Source organism: Bubalus bubalis, chromosome 4, assembly GCF_019923935.1.
Source record: "Bubalus bubalis isolate 160015118507 breed Murrah chromosome 4, NDDB_SH_1, whole genome shotgun sequence".
Lineage (NCBI taxonomy): Eukaryota > Metazoa > Chordata > Mammalia > Artiodactyla > Bovidae > Bubalus > Bubalus bubalis.
In genome coordinates this window covers 128,369,892-128,390,461 of record NC_059160.1, presented here as the reverse complement: position 1 = coordinate 128,390,461, position 20,570 = coordinate 128,369,892, and the positions used below count along the sequence as shown (strand labels likewise).

At 37.0% G+C, this 20,570-nt stretch overlaps 1 protein-coding gene across 3 annotated transcripts in view; it reads left to right on the top strand.

Annotated features, from left to right (window-relative positions):
• Positions 1-20,570, top strand: part of ERO1B (endoplasmic reticulum oxidoreductase 1 beta) — a 72,131-nt gene that overhangs the window by 14,048 nt on the left and 37,513 nt on the right. For 2 of the 3 annotated variants that reach the window (XM_025284546.2, XR_006550719.1), the window contains exons 2-6: positions 1,451-1,570; positions 12,780-12,863; positions 18,486-18,527; positions 19,373-19,435; positions 19,900-19,982. In XM_025284546.2, coding sequence (XP_025140331.1) covers positions 1,451-1,570; positions 12,780-12,863; positions 18,486-18,527; positions 19,373-19,435; positions 19,900-19,982 — 392 coding nt within the window. The remainder of the gene's footprint in view (positions 1-1,450; positions 1,571-12,779; positions 12,864-18,485; positions 18,528-19,372; positions 19,436-19,899; positions 19,983-20,570) is intronic. The other variant, XM_006075501.3, reaches the window with a different exon arrangement.

Below are 20,570 nucleotides of genomic sequence, written 5' to 3'. Positions count from 1 at the left end.
TTTCCACTGTTTCCCCATCTATTTCCCATGAAGTGATGGGACCAGATGCCATGATCTTAGTTTTCTGAATGAAATAATACATAAAAATGTCATTTACCCTTTATCCAGTTTTTCCTTTGTGGTAACATTTTGTAAGGGCTTCCCAGGTGGCACAGTGGTAAAGAATCTGCCTGCTGATGCAAGAGATGCAAGATATGTGGGTTTGATCCCTGCATCAGGAAGATCCCTGGAGTAGAAAATGGCACCCTACTCCAGTATTCTTGCCTAGGAAATCCCAACATGAAATCACCAGAGGAGCCTGGTGGACTATAATCCATGGGGTCACAAAAAGTCAGATATGATTGAGCACATACACACATTTTGTAAACATATAGTGTAATATTATAAATGAACAATTTCACTTGTGTCATTTGTGTATCTGCGGATTAGTTCTATACATTTATATCACATGGTATGAGTTTGTCCACCATTGCAGTCAGGATACTGAAAAATGTCATCACTGCAAGGATCCGTTCTGTCCCTTTATAGCCACACCTACCTCCTGGCTTCCCCACTCCAACTCCCATCCCCTACTCCAGTCCCTAAGCCCTGGCAACCAGTAGTCTGTTTTCCATTTCTAAACTTTTGTCATTTCAAAAATGTTATATAAATGAAATCTTGTAGTATCTCATCTTTTGGGTTTGACTTTTTTTTTACTTAGCATAATTCCATAAAGATTCATCCTAGTTGTGCATGTTAATGAGTACCATTTTTAAATTTAGCCGCAGAATGTTTTGTGGAATTTTTCGACTGTGAATTCACTTTGTAAATATCAATTTCTCTTCTTTGATTACTTTGAGTAGTTGATAAGATAATTTAATTTAAAATACAGTAGACTTGGGACTAAGTTTTATGTCTACTTTAGAAAAAATTATTTTAACCTTGCTAAGCCTTAATTTCCTTTTATGTAAAGTGAGAAGAATAGTGCCATTTCATAAGGTATTTAAAGGGTAAATGTGTTAACATATGTAGTGCTCTTAGCATCATGTCTGTCATGAAAGGGTTCCATAAATGAGAGTCTAAAAGAAAGGTAGAGTTGCTGCAGCAGTATTATTACAGCCTGTGATTTCTAGGTTAATCTTGGAAGTAGCTGCTTTCGTATTCCAGTGACTGTTTGGATTCTGTGTATGTTTAGACAAGGGTGAGAGTATTCAATACCTTTCTTTTTGACCACTGAACAAGAATGTTTATTTCTTTAGGATGGGTATATATACCCATCCTAGGATCCTTCTGTTGCTTTTTATTTAACTGACCATTGTAAAAATTGACAGCTTTAAATGTTATGTATCTTAATCAGCAAATACTGGCTAAGTTGAAGGCATAATTTATCTTATTACATAATAGTACAGATTTGCTAAGGTTGGAACATTAATTTACATCTTTTCTATTATATATGTGTTTTTTTCCCTAGGTCACCGGAGTCTTGGATGACTGCTTGTGTGACATAGATAGCATCGATAACTTCAACACCTTCAAAATCTTCCCCAAAATAAAAAAGCTGCAAGAACGAGACTATTTTCGTTATTACAAGGTATGGTATAACTTTTGATTCCATTGGTACTGAAGATTTTTCTATAGCTGTCTATAGATGTGACTTTTATAACTCATTGGAAAATCCTTTTCTGTTCTTCTCAGCACTCTGTGTATATCCTTTATCACTGGACTGTATTAACTCTTGTCGTGAAAGCTTGCTAGTCTTTTTGATCATCACGAATCTGAACTCCCTTCCTATGTTTGGGGAATTTTTCATTGGTCAGTTTGGGTTTCAGACACAAAGACTCATTCCTCTATAGATGTTGAAAATACCTGGGACCTATTTTGTCAGCCTCCCTTGTGAGTTAGGTTTTGTCATCTAGACACACTTACCCAGGCTTTAAGTTGTGCGGTTGGCAGTGTTGTGTGCTAGCAGTGTGAGGTACAAAGTCCCAACAAATGTATTTGTTGGGTAGCTCACTGGAGGAGTGATAGAGCAGCCTGAGGACATAAGCGGAACAGCACTGCAGTAAGACTGCAGCATTGGTTCTTGAGGCTGATAGCCCACTCTAGACCTTCACAGAATAGCCAGTGGTAGTTTAAAGGCAGTGGCAATAACACAGATTCAAAGAACAATGGTTTAAAAGCCGCTGTTAAACTTTTTTGCCTCTACTCTTGCTCTCAGTATTCAATTGGTTTATAATTTCTTTGATTTTCATTTTAGTTTATTTTTAAAATTGAGCATGATTTTTTTTAATCCTTTTTCTGTATAGGTTATCTTAGTCTTTTAAATAGCTTTGAGGGTTAAAGAATATACTATTTGTGAAGTTTTAAGGTGTACAGAAAGATACCAAAGTAGACACCTAAAGATTTGGGAACCCGTCCCCTTTTCCCATCAGCACTAAGAATATACAAAAAAGTGGATATATTTCCTCAATACAAAACCCATTAGAGATGCAGATCCCATAAACTTATTTCAAAAAGAAATGTATGCCTACGCAAACTATTCTAATATTTTAGACATTTTTCATACAAACCACACAGGTTAAAATACCTTCTTCTAATTCCTAGTCCTAAATTTATGTCTGTCTGCATTTGTAACTGCTTTCTCTTGCTTCCTTTCTGTTACTAGGCTTACCCATATGAAATTGTTGCTTTTAGAAGTTGGAAAGTTTGACTATTGCCTATTTCGTATGGTTCAGTCTAACACAGTGAAGGAAGTGTTCCTTCTATCAAAGATCATCCCTTCACAGAATGTCCAGATCACACCTCCATTCACAGTGTTGTGGCCTCATTCTTCCACTCCTCCCTTTTGAAATTGTTTTTTCTGTTTCTGTATCCTCACCCATCTGGTCAATAATAAGCACTCAAATATTCGAATACATGGATGAATATCTCATTTAATCGTTTGTTACACTGAAATCCTATTAGGTCAACATTATCCACATTTTCCAAAAAAGAAACAATGGTTTACATATCCTAAGGTAGGGTACTTTTGTTGGCTTACAAACAAACAGAAGTTTTATTAAGAAATGTGAGGCAGCTCACAAAATTGAAAGATAAGCTAAAGAAGCATATTTCAAGTGAGACAGAGATTATAGCAGGGATTAATGGCCATTCTCTTTGTGATACCAAAATTTTGAATTAAATTAACCATTTCCCCATATTTTTATATTATGCAAGAGTCAGATTTCTGGGAGGAAAGGTCTAAATTGGTCTTGGTAGGGTTACGTAGCCCTACCCCTTGACCAAAAGACAATTTGGTTAGTAGTTCTATTTGTATTTGCATATTTGCAAATTGTTTCTCAAAGGAAAATTAGGGGATGTTACAGAAGGAAGAAAAATGAAAGTCAAGTAGGCAGAAATAACAGTGTGCTTGCTAGCCAACATACAGTTCATCCTTATGCATGTGATTTAAAAAATGTTCCAACCAACATATTGAAATTACTCTAAATGTAACCACAATGTATTCATACCCTCTCCCAGAGGAGAGTAATGTAATGATCTAGTTAATCAGTTAGTTTCAAGTGTAAGATGTTTGGGTGCTATCTACTCTTCAAAGATCATGCCATCTGGTCCCATCACTTCATGGGAAATAGGTGGGGAAACAGTGGAAACAGTGTCAGACTTTATTTTTTGGGGCTCAAAAATCACTGCAGATGGTGACTACAGCCATGAAATGAAAAGATGCTTACTCCTTGGAAGAAAAGTTATGACCAACCTAGATAGCATATTGAAAAGCAGAGACATTACTTTGCCAACAAAGGTCCGTCTAGTCAAGGCTATGGTTTTTCCAGTAGTCATGTATGGATGTGAGAGTTGGACTGTGAAGAAAGCTGAGCGCCGAAGAATTGATGCTTTTGAACTGTGGTGTTGGAGAAGACTCTTGAGAGTCCCTTGGACTGCAAGGAGATCCAACCAGTCCATTCTAAAGGAGCTCAGCCCTGGGATTTCTTTGGAAGGAATGATGCTAAAGCTGAAACTCCAGTACTTTGGCCACCTCATGCGAAGAGTTCACCCAATGGAAAAGACTCTGATGCTGGGAGGGATTGGGGGCAGGAGGAGAAGGGGACGACAGAGGATGAGATGGCTGGATGGCCTCACTGACTCGATGGACATGAGTCTCAGTGAACTCCGGGAGATGGTGATGGACAGGGAGTCCTGTTGTGCTGCGATTCATGGGGTCGCAAAGAGTCGGACACGACTGAGCGACTGAACTGAACCGAACTGACTCTTCGAATTCTGTCAACATATGAATTAAAAAAAAAACAAAACAGGAAAGCTAAGAGAAGAGGTTAATTTTAAACACACATATATAGTTTTGATTCATCTAGCAAGGAAATACAAGTAGAAGAAAGAGCCTAACCTCTGAGAGCTGATCAGTTGGCTGCTGTAGCTGGTATTTATATTTTCTGTCTTCTACTATCCATTCCATTCTTTTATTTACCAAATATTTATCAAATTAATTTGTACCAGTGTATTCTAGGTGCTGTGGATACAATAGTGAATAAAACAAAACCTCCAAACTTATGTAACTTTTTATTATGATTAGAGAGACAAACCTTGAACAAGTAAAAAATAAAATATAATTTCCTGTGAAAATGTAAATGTTATGGAGAAAAATAAAGCAAAGTAAGAGAAGTAATAGAGGTGGGGAAGGTAGATAGCCCTGTTTTACAGAAGGTGGTCAGGAAAGGAAGGCATTTTTGGCTGCACCATTTGAGCAAAGACCTACCTAAGGTGAAAGAGTAAACCATGACAAGATCTGGAGAAAGAACATTTTGGGGAAGGGGAGTAGAACTACAGGTATAGAGGCATAGGGTGTTTGAAAACCAGTATAGCTGGAGAAAAGTGAATGAGAGGGAAAATTGGAGAGGTAGTTAGGGGCCTGATTTATTTATTTATTTTAATTAATTAATTAATTAATTTTACTTTACAATATTGTACTGGTTTTGCCATACATTGACTTGAATCTGCCATGAGTGTACATGTGTTCCCCATCCCGAACCCCCCTCCCACCTCCCTCCCCATCCCATTCCTCTGGGTCATCCCAGTGCACCAGCCCCAAGCACCCTGTATCATGCATAAAACCTGGACTGGCAATTTGTTTCGCATATGATATTTTACACGTTTCGGTGCCATTCTCCCATATCATTCCGCCCTCACCCTCTCTCACAGAGTCCAAAAGACTATTCAATACATCTGTGTCTCTTTTGCTGTCTCGCATACAAGTTATTGTTACCTTCTTTCTAAATTCCATATATATGCGTTAGTATACTCTATTGGTGTTTTTCTTTCTGGATTACTTCACTCTGTATAATAGGCTGCAGTTTCATCCACCTCATTAGAATGGATTCAAATGTTTTCTTTTTAATGGCTGAGTAATATTCCATTGTGTATATGTACCACAGCTTTCTTATCCATCCATCTGCTGATGGGCATCTAGGTTGCTTCCATGTCCTGGCTATTATAAACAGTGCTGCGATGAGCATTGGGGTACATGTGTCTCTTTAGATTCTGGTTTCCTCAGTGTGTATGCCCGGCAGTGGGATTGCTGGGTCATATGGCAGTTCTATTTCCAGTTTTTTAAGGAATCTCCACACTGTTCTGCATAGTGGCTGTACTAGTTTGCATTCCCACCAACAGTGTAAGAGAGATCCCTTTTCTCTACACCTTCTCCAGCATTTATTGCTTGTAGACCTTTGGATCGCAGCCATTCTGACTGGCGTGAAATGATACCTCATTGTGGTTTTGATTTGCATTTCTCTGATAATGAGTGATGTTGAGCATCTTTTCATGTGTTTGTTAGCCATCTGTATGTCTTCTTTGGAGAAATGTCTGTTTAGTTCTCTGGCCCACTTTTTGATTGGGTCTTTTATTTTTCTGGAATTGAGCTACAGGAGTTGCTTGTATATTTTTGAGATTAATTCTTTGTCCATTGCTTCATTTGCTATTATTTTCTCCCATTCTGAAGGCTGTCTTTTCACCTTGCTTAGAGTTTCCTTTGTTGTGCAGAAGCTTTTAATTTTAATTAGGTCCCATTTGCTTATTTTTGCTTTTATTTCCAATATTCTGGGAGGTGGGTCATAGAGGATCCTGCTCTGGTTTATGTCGGAGAGTGTTTTGCCTATGTTTTCCTCTAGGAGTTTTATAGTTTCTGGTCTTATATTTAGATCTTTATAATCTATTTTGAGTTTATTTTTGTGTATGGTGTTAGAAAGTGTTCTAGTTTCATTCTTTTACAAGTGGTTGACCAGTTTTCCCAGCACCACTTGTTAAAGAGATTGTCTTTTCTCCATTGTATATTCTTGCCTCCTTTGTCAAAGATAAGGTGTCCATAGGTGTGTGATTTATCTCTGGGCTTTCTATTTTGTTCCATTGATCTATATTTCTGTCTTTGTGCCAGTACCATACTGTCTTGATGACTGTGGTTTTGTAGTAGAGCCTGAAGTCAGGCAGGTTGATTCCTCCAGTTCCCTTCTTCTTTCTCAAGATTGCTTTGGCTATTCAAGGTTTTTTGTATTTCAATACAAATTGTGAAATTATTTGTTCTAGCTCTGTGAAAAATACCGTTGGTAGTTTGATAGGGATTGCATTGAATCTATAGATTGCTTTGGGTAGTATACTCATTTTCACTATATTGATTCTTCTGATCCATGAACATGGTATATTTCTCCATCTATTTGTGTCCTCTTTGATTTCTTTCACCAGTGTTTTATAGTTTTCTATATATAGGTCTTTTGTTTCTTTAGGTAGATATATTCCTAAGTATTTTATTCTTTTCATTGCAATGGTGAATGGAATTGTTTCCTTAATTTCTCTTTTTGTTTTCTCATTGTTAGTGTATAGGAATGCAAGGGATTTCTGTATGTTAATTTTATATCCCTCAACTTTATTCATTGATTAGCTCTAGTGGGACACTGTAAAAGCACTACTAAGGGGAAGGTTCATAGCCATACAGGCTTACCTCAAGAAACAAGAAAAAAGTCAAATAAATAACCTAACTCTACACCTAAAGCAACTTGAAAAGGAAGAAATTATGAACCGTAGGGTTAGTAGAAGGAAAGAAATCTTAAAAATTAGTGCAGAAATAAATGCAAAAGAAACAAAAGAGACCATAGCAAAAATCAACAAAACCAAAAGTTGGTTCTTTGAGAAGATAAATAAAATTGACAGACCATTAGCCAGACTCATCAAGAAACAAAGGGAGAAAAATCAAATCAACAAAATTAGAAATGAAAATGAAGAGATCACAACAGACAACACAAAAATACAAAGGATCATAAGAGACTATTATCAGCAACTATATGCAAATAAAATGGACAACTTGGAAGAAATGGACAAATTCTTAAAAAGTACAACTTTCCAAAATTGAATCAGGAAGAAACAGAAAATTTTAACAGACCCATCACAAGCATGGAAATTGAAACTGTAATCAGAAATCTTCCAACAAACAAAAGCCCAGGATCAGATGGCTTCACAGCTGAATTCTACCAAAAATTTAGGGAAGAACTAACACCTATCCTACTCAAACTCTTCCAGAAAATTGCAGAGGAAGGTAAACTTCCAAACTCATTCTATGAGGCCACCATCACCCTAATACCAAAACCTGACAAAGATGCCACAAAAAAGAGAAAACTACAGGCCAATATCACTGATGAACATAGATGCAAAAATCCTTAACAAAATTATAGCAAACAGAATCCAACAACATATTAAAAAGATCAAACATCATGACCAAGTGGGCTTTATCCCAGGGATGCAAGGATTCTTCAATATCTGCAAATCAATCAATGTAATACACCACATTAACAAATAGAAAAATAAAAACCATATGATTATCTCAACAGATGCAGAGAAAGCCTTTGACAAAATTCAACATCCATTTATGATAAAAACTCTCTAGAAAGAAAGCATGAATAGAAGGAACAAACCTCAACATAATAAAAGCTACATATGACAAACCCACAGCAAACATTATCCTCAATGGTGAAAAATTGAAAGCATTTCCCCTAAAGTCAGGGGCCTGATTTAAAAAGAAAAAAAGTTAGGAAATTCCCTTGGTGGTGCGTAGTTGGGATTCCCTGCTCTCACTGCCAAGGGCGTGGGTTTAACCCCTCGTCAGGAACTAAGATCCCACATGCTGCACAGTGTGGCCAAAAAATAAAAATAAAATAAAACTATGCTTTCATCTAAGCATTTAAATCAAAATTTGAGAATTAAACAATTACTTTAAAAAAAAACTGGAGGGCCATATTGTCACATAAAGTGTGATAAGAAGCTATTAGAGGAATTTGTGCAAAAGAGACAATAAGGGTGGGAGACAGGAAATGGAGAAATGATTTCTGAGGCTATTGCAGTAGTTCAAATGAAAGGTGATGTGGATGTAGAATAAGATGGTAGAGTTGGAAGAGGTGAAAAATGATCCAATTGGTGTCATACGTAAAAGGTAACACAGCAGACTTTTTTGATGGATTGAATGTAAGGTGTGACAGTAACAGTGAAATCAAATATGATTTCATACCTAAGTTTTGAGTGTGTTACCAAAAAAATATATCATGACCAAGTAGATTTTATTCCAGGAATGTAAAGATGAGACTTTTAGGTCTTCAATAAGATTCAGTACACATTCTGATTTTTTAAAATGATGATAAGGAAGTATCCATAATTCTTCCTGGAGAAGGAAATGGCAACCCACTCCAGTACTCTTGCCTGGAGGATTCCATGGACAGAGGAGTCTGGAGGGCTACAGTCCATGGAATTGCAAAGAGTTGGACACAACTGTGCGACTGACTTTCACTTTCACTTTTCATAATTCTTTACCATGATAATTTCAATTGTAAATCAGCATTGCCATCATCTTACTTGTGGGGAAACACTAGAAGAATTCTCCCTTAAATCAGGAACCATGCTGAGAGGAAACCTCTTGTTTCCTTTAATACTGGACCCTTAGATGAAATAGTGTGTGTGTGTGTTGTGCTTAGTCACTCAGTCATGTCCAACTGTTTGTGACCTCATGGACTGTAGCCTGCCAGGCTCCTCTGTCCATGGGATTCTCCAGGCAAGAATACTGGAGTGGGTTGCCATGCCCTAATCCAGTAGATGTTGAAATAGCACCTACTGTGTCATTTAATATTGGATCATATTGGCCAATAGAGTTAAACAAGAAAAAGCAACTAGAGGCATAAAATTCTTAAAAGTATAAATAAAGCTATCTCCATGTATAAATGACAAAAGTAGACCTAGAAAACTAAATAATAAATTGCACACAAATAATAAAAAATACATTAAGATAGCAGGTTATAAATTTAATATTGAAAAATCAATATGTTCATAAATATGAACAATGTTATAAGATATAATGGAGAAGAGATCCCCATTTACATTAGCAAAAAAGATAAAATATACAGGAATAAATCTATCAAAAAATACAGTTATTATTTCTAAAAGAAGAAAGCTTCAAAACACTTCTTCAAGACACAAAAGTAGGCTCAAACAAATGGGCAGATGTCTTTTGTAGAATAAAGATGTTACCTGTCTCCCAAGTTGTGGTTCAGTCCTTAAATTGTGTCTGACTTTTTGCAACCCCATGAACTGTAACCCACCAGGCTTCTCTGTCTCTGAAATTCTCCAGATAACAATACTGGGGTGGATTGCCATTTCCTTCTCCAGGGGATCTTCCTGACCTAGGGATCAACCCTGTGTCTCTTGCATTGGCAGGCAGATTTCTTTACCACTGAGCCACCTGGGAAGCCCCAGAGTTAATATATAAATTTAATGTGATCCCCGCAAATAGCAGTAATTTATTTTTCTGGAGCTGGACAAGTTGTCACAGGTTAAGTTCCTGGGAAGCCAACTCTGAGACTGTGTTTAGTGTCCAAGAGGTTAATTAGGGGCAGCTCTTGAGAAGGAAAAGGAAGGGAGATGTCAGGACTGGGCAAAGGGGGAAATAAAGCTGTGACCTCAGGTGACACTTTGGGGGCAGTTCTTAATTTTTTGAATTTATTTATTTAATTTTGTCTGTGTTGGGTCTTCATTGCTATGAGGGCTTTTCTCTAGTTGCAGTAAATGGGGGCTGCTCTCCAGTTGCAGTGCTCAGGTATCTCCTTGTGGTGGCTTCTCTTGGTGCTCTTCTCTGAAGCTTGGGCTTCAGTAGTTGTGGCTGTGGACTCAGTAGCTTCAGCTCCCGAGCCCTAGCGCTCACGCTTAATAGTTGTAGCGCACTGGCTTAGTTGCTTTGAGGCATGTGGGATCTTCCTAGACCAGGAATTGAACCTGTGTCTCCTGTATTATATCAGGTGTGTCCTTTACCACTGAGTCACCAGGGAAGCCCCTAGTGGGGAGTTCTTAAAATAGTACAACCAGAGCTGTCCCCACTTCAGGCGGATGTCTAGCCCTTTATTTCCTTACACCAGTCATTGGATGTAGTAACATTGGGCAAAGTGGCTCTCATTAGCCAAGGTTGGCTGCCTGCAGTGTTTCCAGGGCTGGGGTAGAGGCCCTTTCTTCCTGAAGAGTAACTTGAGCAGCCTGTTGCAGTGTGTGCACAGCCTACTCCTTGCATTTTGTATTAATTATCTATCACTGTGTAACAGATTAGCCTAAAACGTAGCAACTTAAAACAGCAAACTGAGAAGTTGCCATTGGAGGAACCCTCAAGGGAATGAGAAAGCAAGCCTTGTGGCTAGCTAAGGAACAACAAGAGTCAAGGCTCAGGGACCATGGTGTGCTTCATGTATTTGAGGAACAGCAGGAGGAGGCCGGTGAACAAGGGTCAGGAAACTAGGGAATCAGCCCGTGGGAGGGGCTCTCAGCCATTGAATTCGACTTGTATTTTGAACTGACCTGATTTTCAGAGGTATCTTTGTGGGGTGAGAGAGAGTTAGGATGATCCAGGATTTTGGCCTGAATAACTAGAATAATGGAGTTGGTATTTACTGAGATGGCAAGAATTACTACAGGGAAGAGCACAGTTTGGGATGTCTTAGTACATTTGAGATGTCTGTGCCTGTCCTGTGGAGGTGTCAGGGAGGAGCTAGATTTGCAAGCCAGCAGCTCAGGGGCACCTGCAGTTTCCAAGGGTGCCAGGTGATTTTAAGCTTCTTTACCTTCAGACATCCTGATCCCTCTGCCTAGAAATCTCTTTCTCTAGGAAACTTCTAGTCATAGCCATTTTACCTGTTACCTTGGAGGCCCTCCTGACATCCCATAGGCAGAGTTGACCACTTTCTCTTTGTGTTGCCAGTTTCTACCTGTTTTTGCCTCTTCCTCTGTAAATTTGGGTATGGCTTACCTCACCTCACGTTTATTTTATTGAGGTGTCTATTATGTGTTGTAGATACTGGGGTAAAATAATGAACCAGGCAAAATCCCCATCCTTACAGTAAGGGGTCAGACAATAAGTAGATAATATTCAGGTAGTGATAAATGCTATAATGATACAGCGTGTATGGTGCTTACTGGGCACTACTTTAGAGAGTCTGGTCAGAAAGGTCTCTGCTGAGGTGATCTTTGAGAGAACCAGAGTCAGACACAACTGAGTGACTGAACTAAACTGAAGGAGGTGGGGGGATTGAGCTATAGAAGATCTGGAGGAGCCACCAAAAAGGCCCTGAGACAGGAAGGAACTTGGTGTGTTCCCATCCAGAAGGCCATTGTGCCTGGAGGTCTGTGGGAGGAGACAGGTCAGAGAGGTGGTAGGAAGCCAGGCAATGGAGGGCCTGTGGATTTAAGGTGATGGGAAACTGTGGGACGGTTTTGAGCAGGGCTTGGTATGCTCTGAATTGTGTTTTAAAGAGCTTGATTGTAGCTACTGTGTTAGAGACTAGATAGCAGTAGATGCAGGAAGACTTGCAGTAGTCGGGGCAGGAGTAGGTGGTGACAGAAGAGATGGTGAGAAGTGAACGATGAATTGTTTGCAGGGGATAAAGGAAAGGGAGGAAGTAAAAATAAAGCTTTGATTTTTGGCTTGGGCAATCCATGTGGAGGTACTATTGAATTAATGCCTTCCTGTTAGGTTTAGAATAGGAAAACCAGAGTTTGTCCCTGCTGAAATGTCCTGCATGGTCTTGCCTATCTCTCCCTCATTCCCTGCCACTCCCTGCCTTCCCCTCTAAAAGTCAGTGAAACTAAGTCAGCTTCTCAATCCCAGAACCATCCCAGTCCTGTTACCTTTCCATATACACATTTCCACCAACTAAAACACCACCTCCTCCTCAGATGCCTCCAGCCACCAGCCCTGATATTTTCCATCACAGAACTCTGGATTTTCCTTTGTAGCACCAACCAGAATTTGTAATTAAGTAAACACTCAAATAGATGATTCCTGGTTCCCCCAGGAGACTATAAGCTTCAGGAAGGGTGTGCTTTTTCTGCCTCTGGAGCCTACACAGTGCCTGGTGCAGAATGGGTGCTCAGTGCATGTCTGTTAAGGGAGTGGGTGCCTGGGAGAACCTGGTCAGTGGGTGATGGTAAGGAGATGGGAGACATTATAGAGTGGTCCTGTAATGCTTTCCAGGTTCTTCAGATGAGCAGTGTGCTTGGACTTCATTCCTTATTGAAGTGTCAGAGGACTAATAGCATTTCTTTTTAAAAATTTATATTAGACCTTGGATGTCTGAAAAACTTGAGTGGTTTTAACTTCTGAGCTGTACAAATGCCACAGGGTAGGATGCTTTTCTTTCACCACCAGGTCCCTGGTGCCCAGCACAGTGATACTTAGCCCTGTGACACATGTTGACTAATGCTCATTCATTCTTTCTCTCAAGGTTAACCTGAAGCGACCATGTCCTTTCTGGGCAGAAGATGGCCATTGTTCAATAAAAGACTGTCATGTGGAGCCTTGTCCAGAGGTAAAATAAATTTTTTAAAAATCAAGAAAAGAAATGCTTTCTCTTGGGCTTTTAGATAAGCATGAACTCTACATTTTAGGCTTATGTCAGAGCATTTGGACTTGGCATCAGATTCATATGCCCTCAACTTTCTTCTTTTTAACCAGGTTATTGAAGATTTAGTCTGTACTTGCCACCAAAATGTGTTTGAAGACACTCATGTATCCAGTGATGTTGGTGACTGGATGTAGAACTAGAGTCTGATTCTAAAATGGAGCCCTATTCTAGGACAGGATCTACAGTTAGCTGTTATTTCATGCTTTATTGAATCTGCATCTTGTTTCATGGGCAAAGAAAATGCTACTAGACCTTAAATTTCAAATTTAGAGTGGGAATTAGAGTGAAAAAAGTTGGGAAATTCAAAGCTTGGAATTAGATCTTCACTTGGTCTCATTACATTGGGAAGGAAAATGGCTGTACTTATTAGTAGGGGAATGCTACATTTCAGACTTTATTTTTTGACATCTAGCATTATTAATTATATTCCTCTTTGACAGTTTCTTGCTGGGAAAATCCCATGGACGGAGGAGCCTGGTAGGCTACAGTCCATAGGGGTCGCAAAGAGTCAGACACGACTGAGCGACTTCTCTTTCACTTTTGACAGTAATTAGTTATACGCTATATTTTCATTTTACTTTTTTTGTTCTATTACCTAAAATCAGTCTAGTTTTTGCCTTACAAACAGGAAAAAAACATCTGAACCAATGTCCTTTCTAAAGGGAAAATTTAAAAAAAAATGATTTATATTTTCCTTTAAGAATAAAATGTTTTAACTTTTCAGTTTGAAATAATTTCAGATCTACAGAAAAGTTGCAAGAATAGTACAAACAGTTCCCATATATTTTTTATCCATATTTCCCCAAATGTTAAATGTTGATCAAGTTTGCTTTCTTCTTCCATCTATATGTATATATTAATATTATTATTTTTTGAACCATTTAGATATGTTACCAACATGATCTTTTATCCTTAAATATTCAGTGTATATTTCTTTAAAAACAAGATTATTAACCATAGTGTAATTAACAAAATCAGGAAATTAATATTTATATAATACTAATGTCTATAGACTTTAATCACAGATCACCAGCTGACTTAATAATGTGCTTTTACAGAAATAGCAACAACAACAACTAAGTTTCTGACCCAGAATCATACCTTGCATTTGGATGTCATATCTCTTTAGTCTTCTTTAATCTGGAATAGTCCTTCAGTGTTCCTTTCTCTTTTGTTGTCTCTTTAACAAACCCCTTCCCTTCCTCCTTTCCTTTTTCTCTTCCTCCTTTCCTTAAAATACACCAGTTATTTTGAGACTACCTCTTATTTTGTGTTTTTCTGGACTTTTCTAATGATTGCATTCAGGTCATGCACTTTGGACAGTACACCATAGAAGGGATGTTGTGTCCTTCTCAGTGTCCTGTTGGGAGGCAAATTATGTCATCATGATTACATGATTAGGCTTGTATGGGCCGCATTCCTTCTTGGTAAACTGGGAAACATTTTTTGAAACTATGAAAACATCCAGTTTTTTATCATATTTTTACTATCATGGTTTTAGCATCCACTCATGATTCTTGCCTGAATTATTTATATGATGATTGTCCAATTGTGATTTTTCTGATTCCATTTCTTCTATATTAGTTGACATTCTACTGCATAAAGAGCTTTTCCTTTATTTATTGTATGTTTATGTCAATATGGACTTGAATTATTATTTTAATTTAATATCATTACTATCATTTTGATTTTTAATAACAGCTTTATTCAGACATAATTGCCCTACCATAGAATTAACTCATTCTAAAGTCACAGTTCAGTGAGTTTTAGTGCATTACAGAATTGCACAGCAGTCAGCACTATCTAGGTGTAATACATTTCACTACCCCAGAAAGAAACCCCTACTTATGAGCAGTCATTCCGTTTCCTACTCTCTCCTGCTGGAAACCACTAAATCCATTCTATCTCTATGAATTTGCCTATTATGGACACTTCATGTAAATAAAATCATACAGTATGTGATCATTTGTGACTGGTTTCTTTTGCTTAGCATAATGTTTTGAAGATCCATCCATGCTATAGTGTGTATCAGTACTTCATCCCATTGCCGAGTAATATTCCATTGTATGGGTATACCTCATCTTGTTTATTTATCAGTTGATGGACATTTGGATTGTTTCCACTTTTTGGCTACTATGAATAATGAATAAATATCCAGGCACAGATATTTGTGTGTACATATGTTTTTCAATTCTCTTAAGTATGCTTTGGAGTGAAATTGCTAGATCATATAATAACTTTAACTCTTGAGGAATTGCCAAACTGTTAACCATTGTGACTGCATCATTTTACATGGACTCTAGCAATGTATGATGGTTCCAGTTTCTCTACATACTTGTCAACACTTAACTGCTGTCTTATCCTTGTTTTGTTTTGTTTTTTTGTTTTTTTTGGTGTGGGCTTTCTCTAGTTGCCGCAGGTGGGGGCTATTCTTCACTGTGGTGCACGGGCTTAGAAGCCATGACTTCTCTTGTTGTGGAGCACAGGCTCTATCTAGGTGTGCGGGCTTCAGTGGTTGCAGCACACAGGCTCAGTAGTTGTGGCCTATAGGCTTAGTTGCTCTGCAGCATGTGGAAGCATGTAGAATCTTCCTGGATCAGGAATTGAACCCATGTCTGCCTCATTGGCAGGCAGATTGCTATCCACTGTGCCACCAGGGAAGTCCTCTGTATTATGTTTTATTTTAGCCGTCCTTACAAATGGCATCTCATTTTGCTTTTAATTTGCATTTCCCTGATATCAGGTATCTTTTCAGGTGCTTATTAGCCATTTGTATATATTCATCAAAAGCATGTCTGTTCAAATACTTGGCCCATTTTTAAATTGAGTTTCCATTTTACTGCTGAGCTGTAAGAGTTACTTTGCACAATATATGTTTTTTTATGTTAAAATATCAGTTTCTTATTGTCTACAGTGGATTATCCTCTGTAGTCTTAAATTTTTTTTTTTAAACCTTTTATTTTTTACTGGGGTAAAGCCAATTAGGAGAAGGCAATGGCAACCCACTCCAGAACTCTTGCCTGGAAAATCCCATGGACAGAGGAGCCTGGTAAGCTGCAGTCCATGGGGTCGCAAAGAGTCGGACACGACTGAGCGACTTCACTTTCACTTTTCACTTTCATGCATTGGAGAAGGAAATGGCAACCCACTCCAGTGTTCTTGCCTGGAGAATCTCAGGGACAGCGGAGCCTGGTGGGCTGCCATCTGTGGGGTCACACAGAGTTGGACACGACTGAAGCGACTTAGTAGTAGTAGTAGTAGTAGTAAAGCCAATTAACAATGGTGTGATAGTTGCAGGTGAACAGTGAAGAGACTCAGCCATACATGTACATGTATCCATTCTCTTCCAAACACCCCTCCCATCCAGGCTGCCACATAACATTGAACAGAGTTCCATGTGTTGTACAGTAGGTCCTTGTTGGTTATCCATTCTAAATATAGCAGTGTGTACATGTCCAGTCCAAACTCTGACTATCTCTTCCCTCCCCTATCCCCATAAGTTCGTTCTCTTAAGTCTGTGAGTCTTTCTGTTTTGTAAGTTCATTTGTATCATTTCTTTTTAGATTCCACATATAAGGGATGTCATACAGTATTTCTCTTTCTCTGTCTTGTAGTCTTAAATTTCTAACAAAATAAGTGAAAGTGTTCATTTGCATGTAAATCCCAATGTAAGAAATCTAACAGAAGTATTTAAAAATTGGTCTTTTCCCTTCCCAATGCCGTCTTCTTTAATTTCTTTCTGGAGATAAAAACTATCCCATTATATTGGTTCTTTTAATTAATGTGAGGATATTTGTATTTCTCTCTCTTTGGGGGAGAATTTAGTAGGCATTTCATATTGAACCCAAACTTGTCATGATACGGAGTTAAAATTGGCATTCTATAATTTGAAGTCTAATTTAATTGTGAGGCTCACTTAATTTTGTAATTTGCAGACTGCTTCATATTGTTAGTGGCAATGGCCAGGTTTATTTCATGTTTGATTTTAGTTATTAGCTTTACATTTGTCATTGCTTTTAATAATTCTCTTTTGTGATTTTTATGTTATACATGAGTATCATCTGTGGTGCCTATCCCAATATATCTCAATAGCCTGTATTAAGATTCGCTTAAGTCACAAGTTACTGCATTTAGCATCAAACCTTTTAAAAAGCTGCAAGTACACTTTTATTTTACCATATTATGTGAGTTAGAAGACAACAGTGAGAGGGAACTTTTGATAAGTATTCCGTACTTTAAATTCAGGGTCTTTTAACTGTAACTGTTACATTTGGCTTGACTTTTATAGTTTTCTCTCTTCTGCCCTCTGTTTGTGGTGCTAGAAAACATTGAAATGATAAAATATTGGCAGCAAGTAATGTTTTAACTACATGATCTCTTTGTTCATTGGGGAAAATTTTCTTATCATTATTGTTACTTACATTCTTCAGCCTGACAGAAAAATATTTATTCTGAAAATTTCATTAAGTTTTATCTATGAAACATGAAAAAGTTTTAATAGGTAATTTGCTATTAATTTGATAATCCATAGATTCAGATGTTGGAAATCAGTCCCCTGGTATGATCCGAGGATCAACCCGAGGCTGCTTTCAGATATGATTTTTATTTAAGATTGTGTTTGATAAACCAGTTGTAATAATTCATATTTATTTATGCTTGAGATAAATTATTGGTTTTACAGAAAAGATAGACCTATATACAGTTCTTACTGTATATAGTAAGAACTGATGCAGTTCTTACATTGGTAGACCTTAGGTTAATCATGAACCAAAGAGCTTACTCTTTAAAAAAAAATTATTGAAGTGTGGTTGATTTTGTTGTTTAGACATTACGTCATGTCCACAATGTTGATAATTTCTGCTGTATAGCAAAGTTACTCAGTTATAATACTTTTTTATATTTTTTCCCATTTTGTTTTTTCACAGGATGCTGAATTTAGTTCCCTGTGCTAACAGTAGGGCCTTGTTGTTTATCCATCCTACATACAGTAGTTTGTATCTCCTAACCCCAAACTCCCAGTCCTTCCCTCTCCCACACCCTCCCCCTTGCTGACCACAGTTCTGTCAAAGAACTTACTTTTTACTATTAATTCAAAATTATCTAAACTTTAACTGTCAACTTTGAGCAAAACTTTTAATTGAACATAATAAATTTCAAATAATTTTTAATTTTTTAAAAAGTTGTTTCTGTGGAAAGAAAGTTTATGGAAAAAGTGATTTTGCTAGGGTCTTTTTGAACCTAAAAATTATATAAACTATTATTTACTGCATTGAGAGTTATTAGAGCTGATTATGACAACCTTTGTCTTTCAGTTTTCTGTACTGTGATTTACAAGCCTGTACATTGGGGTAGTTCTTTACCTTTCATCTCAAGAGGTAGTGTGAAAATAAAATTTGAATGAATGTATATTTTCTCCTCGTGGACTAAAACAGTCTTTGAATTAGGATAATGGCATTAATAATTTGTGAAAAAAATCTCAAGAAATATAAAGATCATTTTCTAAATTTTTATTGTTGTTCTTTTAAGAGTAAAATTCCAGTTGGAATTAAAGCTGGGAATTCTAATAAGGTAAGTCACTTTTCTTCATTAAATATTTCTGCTTTACGTAGTGAAACTTGCCCCTTACTGCTTGATGTGGTTGCGAAAGAGAACCATAATATGGTTAGCTGAGAATGGACACGTTTTTGCCTGAAAATCCCAAATCCCTAATTTTGTAGCAAGTCATGAGGTGTAATATATTCTTATAATTAAATTATATAGCTTCTTTTGAAATACTTTAGTTCTGTTTTTAGAACTTCTAGAAGAACTATGAAACATAACTACAGTGTCAATTTACCTAATCAGCAGGTGTTTTATCAGGCATGTGTTTTTACTCTTCTTTTTCAACAAGATAATCATACCCTGTCTCTCTGCTTCCTAATGCATTTGCTCTCCATTTTGTTCTTATACTCTATACCGTTTGCAGTCTTTTGTACTCACCCTTTTTTATGTATTTTTGTTTCAGATCTAAAATAAATAGTATAAAGATAATTGAAATTCCTTCTGTACTCTGTCCCAGTCCCATTATATAATAATATTTCCTCCCTCCTTAGAGCTAGCCACTTTGCTGAAGTTGTTGTGTATCCTTCTGTGATACTTTTTATGTTGTATTATACATGTATCTACAAGTAATATATAGAACTTTTACTTGAAATTTTTAAAACTTTAAAATAAATTGATTTTTTGTGTTTCTTCAAGTTAAAAACATTTTTTGCTTAATAGTTTTACTCAGTATTGGCTTTTAACATTTTGTCTCTGCTGATATATGTAGATTTTGTTAATTTTAATAGCTGTAAAATACTCAGTTGTATAGATATTTGTATAATTGTGTGACTAGCCATTCCTCTGTTGATAGACATTTCAATTGTTTTCAGGTTTTTGCTATTACAAACAATGACGCACTGGCATCTTTGTCTTTCGTCGAATTGTGCACATATGTAAGAGTTTCTTTAGGTCTATATTTAGAAGTAAGATTGCTGGGCCAAAGGGTATGCCTATCTCAACGTTATGAGAGAGTACCAAATAACTTTCTAGAGTGATTCTTGTTTTTAAACGTTGCTCTGGATATAGATTCAGCAGTAGGACTGCTGGCTCAAGGATTTATTCATATTTGCAGCTCTATGTAAATATTCAGTTACTTTTGCAAGAGAGTCTTCTCAGTTCACATCATCACCAACATACCAATGCAAATTGCTACATTTTTAATGTCTTTGCTTACTTATTAGGTGGAAATTTGTGACATATTTTCATTTGTATTTCTTCTCTGTGTTAGGGATTTTGATGATAGGATGTATCTATATTTAGTATATATTATCATTGACAAATTGACTCTTCTGCCAATGGAAAATGAAATAAAGGTAATAATTATCACTAAACTTACTTATTATGAACTTCCTTTCAGTACTCGAAAGTGGCAAATAATACCAAAGAATTAGAAGACTGTGAGCAAGCTAGTAAACTGGGAGCAATTAACAGCACATTAAGGTAAATTTTATTTTAGTAGTGTTAAGAAAATATTCTCTTGTTTAATTTATTTGCATTAGAAATCTTCGATTTTTCTTGTGATTTTGATTAAACACTAGTTTCAACTAATTTTTGAAAGGAAGAAGTTATTCTTTATCCTAAATTCCGTGACAGCTTCCCTTCTTGTCTAATTTGTTCTTAAATTTCTGTCATCAGTAATGACTATTAAAAAGGAAAAATTCAGGCAGTTTCTCAGCTAACAGGGTTTATGGGTCATTCTTTCTGATTATTATAGAAAAAGAAACTTGAATCTCTAAGTTTTTTTTAAATAGTAATTCATTGCGGGAAGGAGAGGGTGAGATGATTTAAGAGAGTAGCACTGAAACATATATATTACCATATGTAAAATAGATAGACAGTGGGAATTTGCTATATTCCTAAAGCCAGTGCTCTGTGACAACCTGGAGTGGTGGGATGGGGAGGGAGGTCTAAGAGGGAGGGGACATACGTATACCTGTGACTGTGACAGATTCATGTTGGTGTATGGCAGAAATCATCACAATATTATAAATACCCTCCAATTAAAAATAAAAATGGTAATTCAATCTA